This window comes from Belonocnema kinseyi, chromosome 7, assembly GCF_010883055.1.
Source record: "Belonocnema kinseyi isolate 2016_QV_RU_SX_M_011 chromosome 7, B_treatae_v1, whole genome shotgun sequence".
In the NCBI taxonomy this organism is placed as follows: domain Eukaryota; kingdom Metazoa; phylum Arthropoda; class Insecta; order Hymenoptera; family Cynipidae; genus Belonocnema; species Belonocnema kinseyi.
The window spans coordinates 104,334,906-104,346,649 of NC_046663.1; the positions used below are offsets into that span (position 1 = coordinate 104,334,906).

The 11,744-nt window shown below is 34.7% G+C and overlaps 1 protein-coding gene across 1 annotated transcript in view; it reads right to left on the reverse strand.

Annotated features, from left to right (window-relative positions):
• Positions 1-1,140: 1,140 nt before the first annotated feature.
• LOC117176734 (immunoglobulin domain-containing protein oig-4-like) overlaps positions 1,141-11,744 on the reverse strand; it is a 24,584-nt gene continuing 13,980 nt past the window's right edge. The window contains exons 3-4 of the mRNA XM_033367001.1: positions 2,327-2,476; positions 1,141-2,219 (exon numbers count right to left, since the gene is read on the reverse strand). Of these exons, the coding sequence (XP_033222892.1) occupies positions 2,061-2,219; positions 2,327-2,476 (309 nt within the window). The 3' untranslated portion in view covers positions 1,141-2,060. The remainder of the gene's footprint in view (positions 2,220-2,326; positions 2,477-11,744) is intronic.

Here is an 11,744-nt window from a genome sequence, read left to right on the forward strand (position 1 = left end):
AGTTAAATGCGGACAAGTCGATAGTTATGGTGTTCAGGAAAGGAGATGGGAGAGATAAGGGAGGGAAGTGGAAGGGAAAAGCAGTACAGTGAGTGAAAGAGTGCGTGTACCTGAGCTTCCTGTTTCGAAGGAATGGGGGAGTAGATGGTCATATAAAATAAAGGGGGAGAAGGGCAAATGTGGTTATGAAGCAGGTGTGGGAGCTGGATCAGAGATTGTTCGCAGATGACTTTCTAAGGGGAATGAAATTGTTTGATTCGCTAGTGATGTGTGTCTTATTTTACGGAATGGAGGTGTAGGAGTAAAAGGTAAGTGAGGAGGTTAATAGAATATAGGAGAGGTATGTAAAGTGGACACTGGGGTTGGCAGATAATAGGCCGAACTATATTGTCAGGGGGAGACAGGAAGTATGAGTTTAGGGATTATAACAGGGAGTCAAGCTTGTAAATATGAGGAGAAATTTTTGAAAGAGGGGAAATGTTAGCAGGTTAGGGAGTGTCGACAGCATATTTCATGAAGCAGAGTAAAGGCTTCATCAAGACGCCGCTTGATGCATGGCGTTTACCTACAATCGGTCAACAACTTTAACATCTTGGCTGTTTCAGTCTAATGTCTCGGAGGTTTAAGTTTTGCATACTATATTATATACATACTATATTATACTTTATGAAACGCAGGCATGATTTTTGTATTTGATCAGCGTATATGAGTTCCGATAGTATGCGTTTACACAATAGGAGGAGTGAGATCGCATGCGCACGCGCGCAGTACAATAATGAGACCATAATGCTCATAGATGTATTGTAGGCACCCTTGCCGATTGTACGGCACTGAAACGGCAATGAAATTAAAAAAGTGTTAATAATTTGAAGAAAGTTTTGAAAAGGAATTCGAATTAGTGGTGGCCAACTAATGTAAATCATTCTACCAGGCAGTTACCACAATGAAAATTGATTTTGTACTCTGAAAGTGTACTCAATATTCTTAAATCGTACTTTCGATGGCAGCAATGCGGCGATGTCGCATACTATCAAACTTTGGCGCGAAATTCACATTATTAAATATAAAATAACTTTATTTTTATTCTTTATTTACTATACAAATAGTTAATTATTTCAAATAATATATTAAATATATTAATATATTTAATTTTTCCATTTTCCATTGCTCATATCTGATCTGCCTGTAAGTCGTACTCGTATGAATGTGGTCCCGGAGTTCCACTGCGCAACTCTGAAGTGGAAAGGTCTGTGGAAAGGTCTTAATGGCATCGGCTAATCGCAGTGGTACTGGCTGATTCCAAACGTATTCAAAAATAAACTCTTCAAAACACAAATTTAGCACTTGTACTCAAATGTACTTGAAAAAAGAGCACAATATAAATTGTACTCAAATTGTGATTGTGATGCTTAGGTACTCAAATTTCACAAAATGTACTTTTTGAATACAATTTTTCTGAAAACGGCAACACTGATAACAGGAAGGTACGTGACGGATGCAATAGGAACGTTATATGATGGTCGAATCACTTTGAGTGCCGTATCGGAGCCGAAATCAACTCAAACACTTTCAGTGTCGTTTTATCGGCAATCTCATAATCATACGCGCGCATACGCATTCGCAGTCGCCCGCGTACGATACGGCCGCGACAACGTAACTCAAATTTCAAACGTGATAAACTGTTATCTCTTTGAAAATAAAATATTGTATGTACCAATGACGCTTCGCGCTCATCTACACCTTGTTATTGAAAACTTACGCTCAAGTAAAAAGACTGTTTCCCTCCTGGGTATACAATATACTGTTAAACATCTACGTTTGATCATCCAGTTTTCTGCGTGTAGAATCTCTTGTATTGGACCTCGAATTTTTAATATTTATAAGTTTAAGAATCCATATGTATGATAATAATTTTAATGTTTATCAACATTATTTATCGTCGTACAAAAATAACAAATTGAAAATTTTAATTATACTAAAGTTGAAATACAAAAACGAAAAATTTACGGTCCGATTCGAGAAGTCCTATTGTAGGTGCAATTCGCGATGGAAGCTTATTGTTAATAAGAGAACACAACATAATCGGTTTTAAAGCCACGTCGATCCACTGCATACTGATTGTCAGCCTGGCATTCATAATACCCTGCATCCTTTTGCGTCGCAGGATCAATTTCCATTTTAGATTTCACTGTATCATTTCCCTTTGGCCATTCATGAACCTACACAATTTTTTTATTTTAAAATATAGAAATTGAATAAAACATTTTTTATTTTGTTGAAAAAAATAACATCAATCAGTTATCATTTTAAGTAATTATAATATCACCTGGAAGAAACTGTGATGATACAATTCGATACCATCTTTAAACCAAGTGATTTCAGGCCTCGGAACACCAACAGCCATACAGTAAAATGTAATTTTTCTTCCCAACATGTAGTCTAATTCAAAATGAGATGATTTTATAATTCTGGCTGCCTGAAATGGAAAAATATTCAGTTATTTATACAAATTTGGACATTTTTAGTATTTTATCACTTCGCGCAGGAGCCCTTAAAGTTTCGGCCGGGTGTCCGTCCGTTCGTCATACTTTTTTCACGGAAGGAGAACATATAATTATGGATTTTCTATGTAATTTCCTTGAAATTTATATTTATTTAACTTTTATTCTGATTTACCTACAGATAAGATGTTTTAAAATTTATCCAACTTCTTTATTACAACTTCAAGTTCTTGCAATTCGAAAATAAATTTTTTACGATTCATACTCGTAAGCTGCTGTGATACATTGAAAAAAAGTTTCAAAATTAGCCCAAGAACATTAAAAAACGTCGACTATTTCGGAAGTTCTGGAAAATTCAAGCAAAAATTGAAATTTATACTATTTTTGCAATATTTACTTAAAAGCCAAACAAATAGGATTCACCGTGGGCTTATTTTAGACAGAATTTCGAAAACAATCAACCTTTTAAAGAGACATTTTTTTAGCTCCTGTATAATTAAAGCGATAAATACAAAAAACCAATTTTTCAAATGAACCCAAACTTTTGACCGGTAGTGTATATATAAACTAAATTATTTACCTGTGCATGTCATTGAAAATTCAAAACTTGAACTGAATTATTGGTGGAAAATTTGGCTGTGTCTAAAAAGCAGAAAGTTTGATCAAATTAAGCTCTTTAGACAGCATATTTACAAAATTTTAATGGATTTGAAAGGGCTTTAAAGAAAATTATTTTCTTAAGTTCTCCTTCGTGGCATTATTAGGCCTTAGGAAATGTGACGTCATTTTAAACCAATTCTTATCATATCTAGCTCTCTTTGTCCTTTGTATCAGTTTCGTAATAACTCTGAAAGACGCCCGTCGTGTATCCCGAGAATGGGGAAAAAGCCAAAAAGAAAATTCTAAAGTTTGTATTTTTTCCTTTCTTAAAATTGTCTTTTGTTTTCAGATGATTGGAAATCGGGAAACGTGCTTAAAGATACGTAATTCATATCAATTTATTACAATTTTGTGATGCAAAAGAAATTTTAAACCTAAAAACTACAAATAAAGCTGAGATTTTAAGCCGGGGGGGGGGGGGGGGGGGGGGGGGGGGGGGGTGTTACTCTCTTTTTATTATAAATTCAAATATTTAGGCTTAAAATAAACCAAAAATGGGATGGGATCACATGAACTCCCACACAATACAACGCTAATGAAGGCTGGTTACCTTCTCAGCATAAAAACATAAACATAAACCCAAGACGACTCTCTCGGTTCCAGTTGTGCCCCACCTCCCAAACCTCCTTCATCAACTGAAGTTTGGTGGGACGGACATTATAACTACAATCTCCACCAAATGACGAATCACTACTTAACTTTGACATGATTTTGATTCAGAAAATAAACTTATAGCATAAAGGTGTTAGTTCCCAGTGGGCAAAAAAATTAAGGATGTCCTAAAGACGTCTTTGGGACATCCCTAGAGACGTTTTTTATCAAATGTCTTTTGGCCATCCTAAGGATGCTCTTAAAACGTCTAATGTCAGTATAAAAGATGTCCCGCGAACGTCTATGTCTTTAAGACGTCTTAAGGTCATCTTTAGGACATTGAATATCTTAGAGACGTTGATTAGCCTGACATAGGACGTCCTAGGAACGTCCTAAGGGCGTTCTTGAGATTTTATAGTTTTTTGCCCAATGGGTTGGGCGTATAATCCAAACAATGAATAAAACAAACTATAAGATAAATTCGGAAAGGACTGGAACTTTAATTGGCAAAAGGCATGCATACGATAAATCTAAAGGTCATGTTTTAGGCGACGAATGGAGATTGGGTGTTTAGAATGCTAGGGGAGTTAATGATTTCAAGGTAAAAGAATTGCGAGAAATTATCGATGTAAGGAAGCTGTATTTTTATGTGTGCCTGAAAAAAAGAAAAAGGAATGCGAAAGTATAGACATAGAAAACGGGATGTTGAGAGGTGGATTTGAAATATGGTTAGTAGTAGATAGTGAATAACATGGTAGGCAAGGAGTAGATCTGATTTTGAATGAAAGAGCGAAGCAGCATCTCGCAAATCATGATTTCGTTTCTCCAGGACTGCTGTAAGCTAGAATGAAAGTAGGAATCAGAAGATTGTTTATCATAGTACGCTACGCGCCAATTGATAGTCATCCCAGAGAAGTAAAAGACGCCTTCTGGAACACTTTAAATGGCACAATAAATATTTTCGAGCATGAAGAAAGAATAATTCTGCTAGGAGATATGAACGGATGAGTGGGCATCCGAAATCAGGATACAGAAAGAGTACTAGGTAATTTTGGGGATCCAAGAACATACTATAAAGCAGATAAATTAGTTAGCTTATGCTTAGAAAGAGGTATATTCATTACAAATACTTGGTTTCGGCATAAACTGATACACATGTGCACCTGGTCCAAAGGAAATAGCCACAGTATAATTTACTTTGTTGTTGCGGATGAAAGACTAAGAGAGCTGGTGAAAAATACAACGGTCATGAGGGGTTCTGGATGCAATATCGAACATGACCTTCTGATCTACAAAATTAACTTAGGTCAGAGATGAAGAAAAAAATAATCAAGAAAACAAAACAAACGCGAATAAAAATTAAGAGTCTACAGAAACCGGATGCGCAAAAAGATTTCCAAAATAAGGGACACTCAAGTTGCGACTATTTACATTGTACATTGTGCATTTGAAGTTATCATCAAATGTAGAAATGAGTAGTGGGGGATAAGGGGTTATAGCGTCGTTCTCACTATCGGGGGGAAAACGTACTCAATAGCGCGAGTTCGCAGTACTGAATTTCGCAGTACCGCGACTCGAGTGTAATTGAAAGCATAGATAAGGCAACCCAGGAGGCGCTTATAAACAAGAAAGATATAGAAGGCGCATGGACTAAGTTTTGAGATATCATTGTTAGGTTTTCGATCGAAGTGTGTGGTACCGAGGTTGTAGGAAGAATGTCTGGTGATGCGTGGTAGAATGATGAAATTCAGACTGCCCAAAAGCAAAGGAAAAATCGTACAGGAGAAGTTTGAAAATCGTAGGTCTTAACGATGAGGAAAGAAATAAACGTATAAATGATTACAGGCACAAAAAGAGAATACTCAAACGATTAATTAAGGAAAGTAAAGATAAAATTAAAGCAGAATAAGAGAAGAACATATAAAAGGACTTGGAAGGAAGCAAAAAACTGCTTTATAAAAAAAATGAAGGGAAATAAAAGTACAGAATTTGTCAACATGTGAAATAATAATGGGAAAATGATATATGATGCAGACGGGATACTAGACGCTTTCAGAGATTATTTAAGGCGACCATTCGAAGATGAAGCTATAGGACATTACAACTACGATGTAGAACACGATGCGTTAGAAAATTTTATTGAGAAAATCTGTCACTGAGGTTAGAGATAATAATTAAAAGCTTGAAAAACTGTAAGGATTCCGGGGTAGACTGTATTAAAGCTGAAACTGCTTAAACACGGTGGCGAGTACATACGGCATAGACTGTGCAAATTGATAATATTATGTTTCGAGATGGGAAACGTCCCAGACGATTGAAAAAAAACGATTATTGTACCAATATATGAAAGAAAGGGAGATAAAAGCGACTACAATGATTACAGAGGGATCAGCTTATTAGGTACCGTAAGTAAAATATACTCAAAAATACTTATTCGTAGAGTAATGAAAATAACAGAAGAAAAGATTTGGGAAATACAAAGTGGGTTTATGCCAGGAAGGTCATGTACGGACTAAATATTTACCTTAAGGCAAATCACAGAAAAAGGTTTGAGAGTAGGAAAAAAAGTTTTCTGTGCATTTGTTGACCTAGAAAAAACTTTTTACAAGGTAGATAAAAGTAAACTTTGGGAAGTCCTGAAAGACTATGGAGTCAATGAATGGCTCCTACAATCTATAAAAACAACATATATGGGTAGCAAAGCGAGTGTAAGGATAAATGGAAGATTGAGAGACTGTAAGGGTACGTGGGTTTAGTGTACGCAGATGATAAGGTTGTTATGGCAGAGTCAATCGTACCCAGCGGCATTCCGCGGAAAGAATGGTTAGAATGTGTGAATGAGATCCTAGTTAGAAAAGACATAAGAAGCCACAGAAACACAAGAGCCTGAATGAAAAAATGCATAAACGTAAAGGAAGCTAGAGAAGTGTGCCAGGACAGAAAAGTATGGCGGCAAATAGTTAATCAAAAGAGTGTCAGTAGAGTGAATGACGCCTGAAACAAAGGACCTTGGATACTAATGGACCCAAGTGGGGAACCTCATATGAAGACTTTGTAAGGATCTTCACTTGGGGTGAATGCTAGAGAGATTGATTAGCAGGCGGAGCAGTGTTGCGAAACGAACGCGTTATTTAAATAAATAACACGAGAATTCTGGACCAATCTAAAAATAGTATATCTGTTCCTCACATTACTCCCTTTCCCACCGAGTGAGTCACGCCTACCCCAAAATTGAAATGGCTTAATGGTGTAATAATAATAATTGTGTGTGTGAGCGTGTGTCTGTCTGTGTGACATAATTGCCAGCAATGCAAACACACGGAGAAAAATGAATGTTTAAACGTAATATCTACATCCCTCACAGCAATAGGATATACCGGGATATCCCAATCGATCCCAGGGATAACCCCAGGATATCTCTGGGACGTTTCCGGCATATTCAAACGTCTCAAGTAGAATATAAATTGATTTTCTGTAACCTACTTCGGTTATCCCTGGGGATATCCTTCGACAACCTGGGAGATAAATGGGATCAAATGGGATATCCCGGTATATTCTATTGCTGTGAGGGATATTCAGGGTTATCATATTTTATGTTTAAATATAGTACAACAATCTAGATGTTCAAAGTTAGCATCTGTACATCTTAAAAAGTGAGATGTTACTTTCTAGCATCCAAAATGTCCAACTGAAATATCAGAGATATTACATGTATGGTTATGTCAAATAACGCTTGTAAATATCTGAAGTGTTTCTCATTTATGGTCCTTTAAGGACTTAATTGATAACTTATTTGTGAATTTAAAATTAGAATTTAATGTACATACACAAACAGAAAAGAGATAAAGGGTATGAAATGTCGATCAGATGATACATCAGGCAAGTTGAAGTTATGTTCAATATTTGTCATTCAAAATAAAAATGGGAGTGAGCAATCGGAGAACCAATGATATGTAATCTTAATTTAAAATTCTATCTATTTTAAGTTACTTAAGCTCAAATTTCATTTGAAATTTATAACCATTTTGTCAAATGTGTCAATAAACCTGAAACTTAAGATCATTTTCCCCTTCTTTAGATAGAAAAAAGTCATTATACAAATTTATTCAAGTATGTCTCATTTTTATTTAATTATTGGTAAACCTTCTTTCTTGTTTAATTTTCGGAAAAAATCAAATTTTTCTCTAAGGAATACCGTTTAGGCGCATGATGGATTTCATCTACGGTTGGAATTGGAAAATTTGTACTTGTTCTTGAAGTCCTGCGGTGCTCCATCAGAAAAGTAAAATATCTTCTTGGGTTCAAGATTACTGTTCAAGTAATTCACAATTATTTTCTGAAATGCGTGTACGGCCACAGAATCATGAGTTAGAACATCTGATAATATTAATAAGTTTCTGGATGGAGGAGTGTCCTTAACCGTTTTTTTCACACGTAGTTTATTAACTTCTCTTCTTATTGGTCCCTTAGTCTTAATTTAATATTGATTACTTGCGCTGAGTTTCTTTCTAAAATAGTTTGAATGACTTTTACGAGATATTAGCTATAGAATAAAGGACCTCACCGCGCGTAGGTTTCCAGTTACAGGGCTCTACGGTAGCCACTTGAGTTTTTGACTCAGTCGCTTTTTTTGTAATCAAAACGTTAAAAAATAATAATTCTGCAATTACTGACCTAAAAGGAAGATATTCAGAATGTTCGAATTATTCGAATTCCAACGATATGTAATTTGTCTATAAAATTTGAAACATAGGGAAGTAAGGAATATCACTTAACCCATGAGGCAGATACTAGTCAAATGAAAAAGAAGAATGAAGTACGATTTACAAATACGATTCAAATGATTATATTTCATTGCAGTTGTTATTACAGTAAAAAGTAGAATAAGCAAAAAACAAGATTTCACAGAATTTGAAATATTAGAAAAATGTGTCTATTCTAATGTTCGGAATATCAGTTTCTTTACAATTTGTGGGGGGGGGGGGATTTGCATGCACTGAAAGATTAACTCAATTACTGGAAATATTAACCAATTAACATCAACTTTTTCAATTTCTTAAAACTATATATAAAAATGATTCAGCTAATTAGAATTGATTTGAGCCATGTCTTCATGAATTTAGTTATTGGAACAGCTTTAAATCTCATGACAATGAAAAGGTAACCGTCGGCACTAGTTATGGAGTTGGTGCGTTATATGATAGTGGCCGACATGCCATTCATACCTACTTGAAAGTAATAGAATCAGAACTTGCGATTTATTCTGATTCCAATGATATGTCATTTGTCCATACAGTTTAAAAATTGTGGAAGATATATAAATCAAATTGTATATTGATCTAAAGGTTCTTTAATTAAACTTGTTCAAATTTTCAACAACCTAGGCAAGCAATGTATCATTGGAATAGGAAAAATTCGTAGATGTGGATTATTCTATTTTCAAGTTGCTAATTTCAAAGTTTAAATTCTGCACATTTCCTTACTTTGACCTGCTGTGGACTAAAGTCCCCTCCTGGGGTAACCTTATCCACACTGAGTTTGGTAAGCAAACAGGCAAGTAGTAGAAAACATAAAGCCAGTGTCGTAAATAAATCAAAGCAAATAGTTTCTGATGAATTTGAAGAGGTTCACTCAGATTGAAACATCTCAACAAATCCCGCCTTCTTGACAAATTGAACAATAGGCTGCGCGAAGAAAACCAAAATTGGTCGTTCTAGCGGGTCTTCTCTCAGGGAACAGAGTATAGACAAGAAATTGTCCTTCCACCAACTTATCTTTTAAGTATTTAACAACCAATGACTGTTTCTTGGCAACAAAATCATGCGCTGTTAGTTGTGATAAATCATTACTAAACTTTCTCAATACAGTGATCATCGAAAATTTGTGGAAAAATGTTTTTGATAACACTTGCTCCTGGTCATTCCTTGCATTCGTCAAAATGACAGCGATCCGTAGGAGTGCTACACATAATATTTGTCTAAACAATCATGATAGTTAGTAATATCTAAATCTGTATTGTTTGTTACTTTGTCAATATTGACTCCATTAAGCTTCAGTTTTACGTTTTCGTAAAGCACGCAAATACAAACATTGGAGGTGCCAAAAGAACCAACGAATACACAATGTTCTGGTCTAAACTGTATAAATTTGGTGAACGTGTTCACGAGAGCCATCTTTTTTCTTCACTGAAATTAAATCTTTCATTCGTGGTAAAATACGACTGTTCGGATCATCTTCACAGAATGCTACAACAAAAGATTCAACCTGAGAACATAATGTTTTCCTGTTTTTGGATTAGGACTTGCTAAAATATCATGGTCAGTAACAAGTTTTTTAGATTTTCGACATTGGCTTTCTGAGGTACTACTGCAGCTGCGTGGTACTTATCATCACATGACAACTTTGATTTTTTAGTGGGAATATCAAAATCAGGATCAGAGTCATTCACAAAAAATATATAAGATGTAGCATCATTTACATTGTAATTAATATCCTGAAGAGGATCATCAATTCGGTCATCAGTTGATAAATTTAAAACTGGGTTTTGAGTAGATGCGTTCATCCTTTTTCGACATGGTGCGCATACTTTTGAGTTGGCTGGCAACCAAGAATATTTACTATGTAGTCTCTCAGAGATTTCTGTTAAGCCACTTTATTTTATATGCTGTTTTTTCTTTAAAGGATTGCAGCATCGATTGTATGTACTTTTTAGTGATATTGTAATGAGGCTTAAGCAAAACCTACAAACATAATCTCGTTGAACACAGTATAAATCAATTTTTCCGAATCTCTATATTTTTATTTCAATAGACTGCTTACTTAGAGAAATATGCTTTTTCGCCAGGTTAGATGATTTTCATTTGGTTAAAAAAGAATATCTTTACAGATGTAAAAGAGGAGGGAGAATAAAAAAATAATTCAAAAAATTTTTTATTACATTTTGTATAGTTATACATTAAATTATTTGCAATATATATTCGTAACATGCATACAATTAACATTTTTAATTCAAAATTTATAATAATTTTGCAGATATACTTAGCATTTATTTTATTTTAAGTTTTTCCTAATTTCGCGCCAATAAGCGTTCCGTTCATTTCCAAAGTTGTCAAACACATGCACCGGAATGACCCCAACACAAATCGCATAGCTCCTTCGACAAGACGAAAAAATTCCTTCTTATCAAACATGATCTGTGATTGGTCTTCCGATCATTCCGGGTTACGTTCATTCCGGTGCATGTGTTTGACAATTTTGGAAATGAACGGAACTCTTATTGGCGCGAAATTAAGTACACTAGTATTTAAAATTTAATAGATGCTAAGTATATCAGCAAAATTATTATAAATTTTGAATCAAAATTTTTAATTGTATGCATCTTACGAACATATATTGCAAATAATTTAATGTGGAACTATACAAAATATAATTAAACATTTTTTTAATTCTTTTTTTATTCTCCCTTCTTCTTTTACATCCAGACAAATATTATAAATTATTCAATTTTCACAAATAAAGCATTGTTAACGGTATAAGCCGGTGTATGTGTTATACATAATCTTTAAGCCTCAAAAAAAACTTTTCATATAAAAAACACAAAGAGAAATGTATAAGACTGTGCGTAAAATTGATACTTACATCATGTTCCCTTAATTAATCAACACTGCTCATTATGTTAATAATTTATTATTTTTTATAACCTCAAGTGGTAAACACTTTTGAAAATTTAAAAAAGTCACAACAAATTTGACACGCCATATATTAAATTTCATCTGCGGCTAACTTCGGCTCGTGAACGAGACACTGTTTCCGAAGAAATTTTCTGAATGGTCAACGCTTCATTTTGGCCATTCTGAGAACCGATCGTTCTGGTGCATGCACTGGAGCCCTTAGTGTCCGGACCAGTGGCGCCAATCCTATTTGAAACAGGTCGGGCGGAGCTCTTTCAGACTCTTTCAATTATTATTATAATGGTATGATAATAATTGAAAG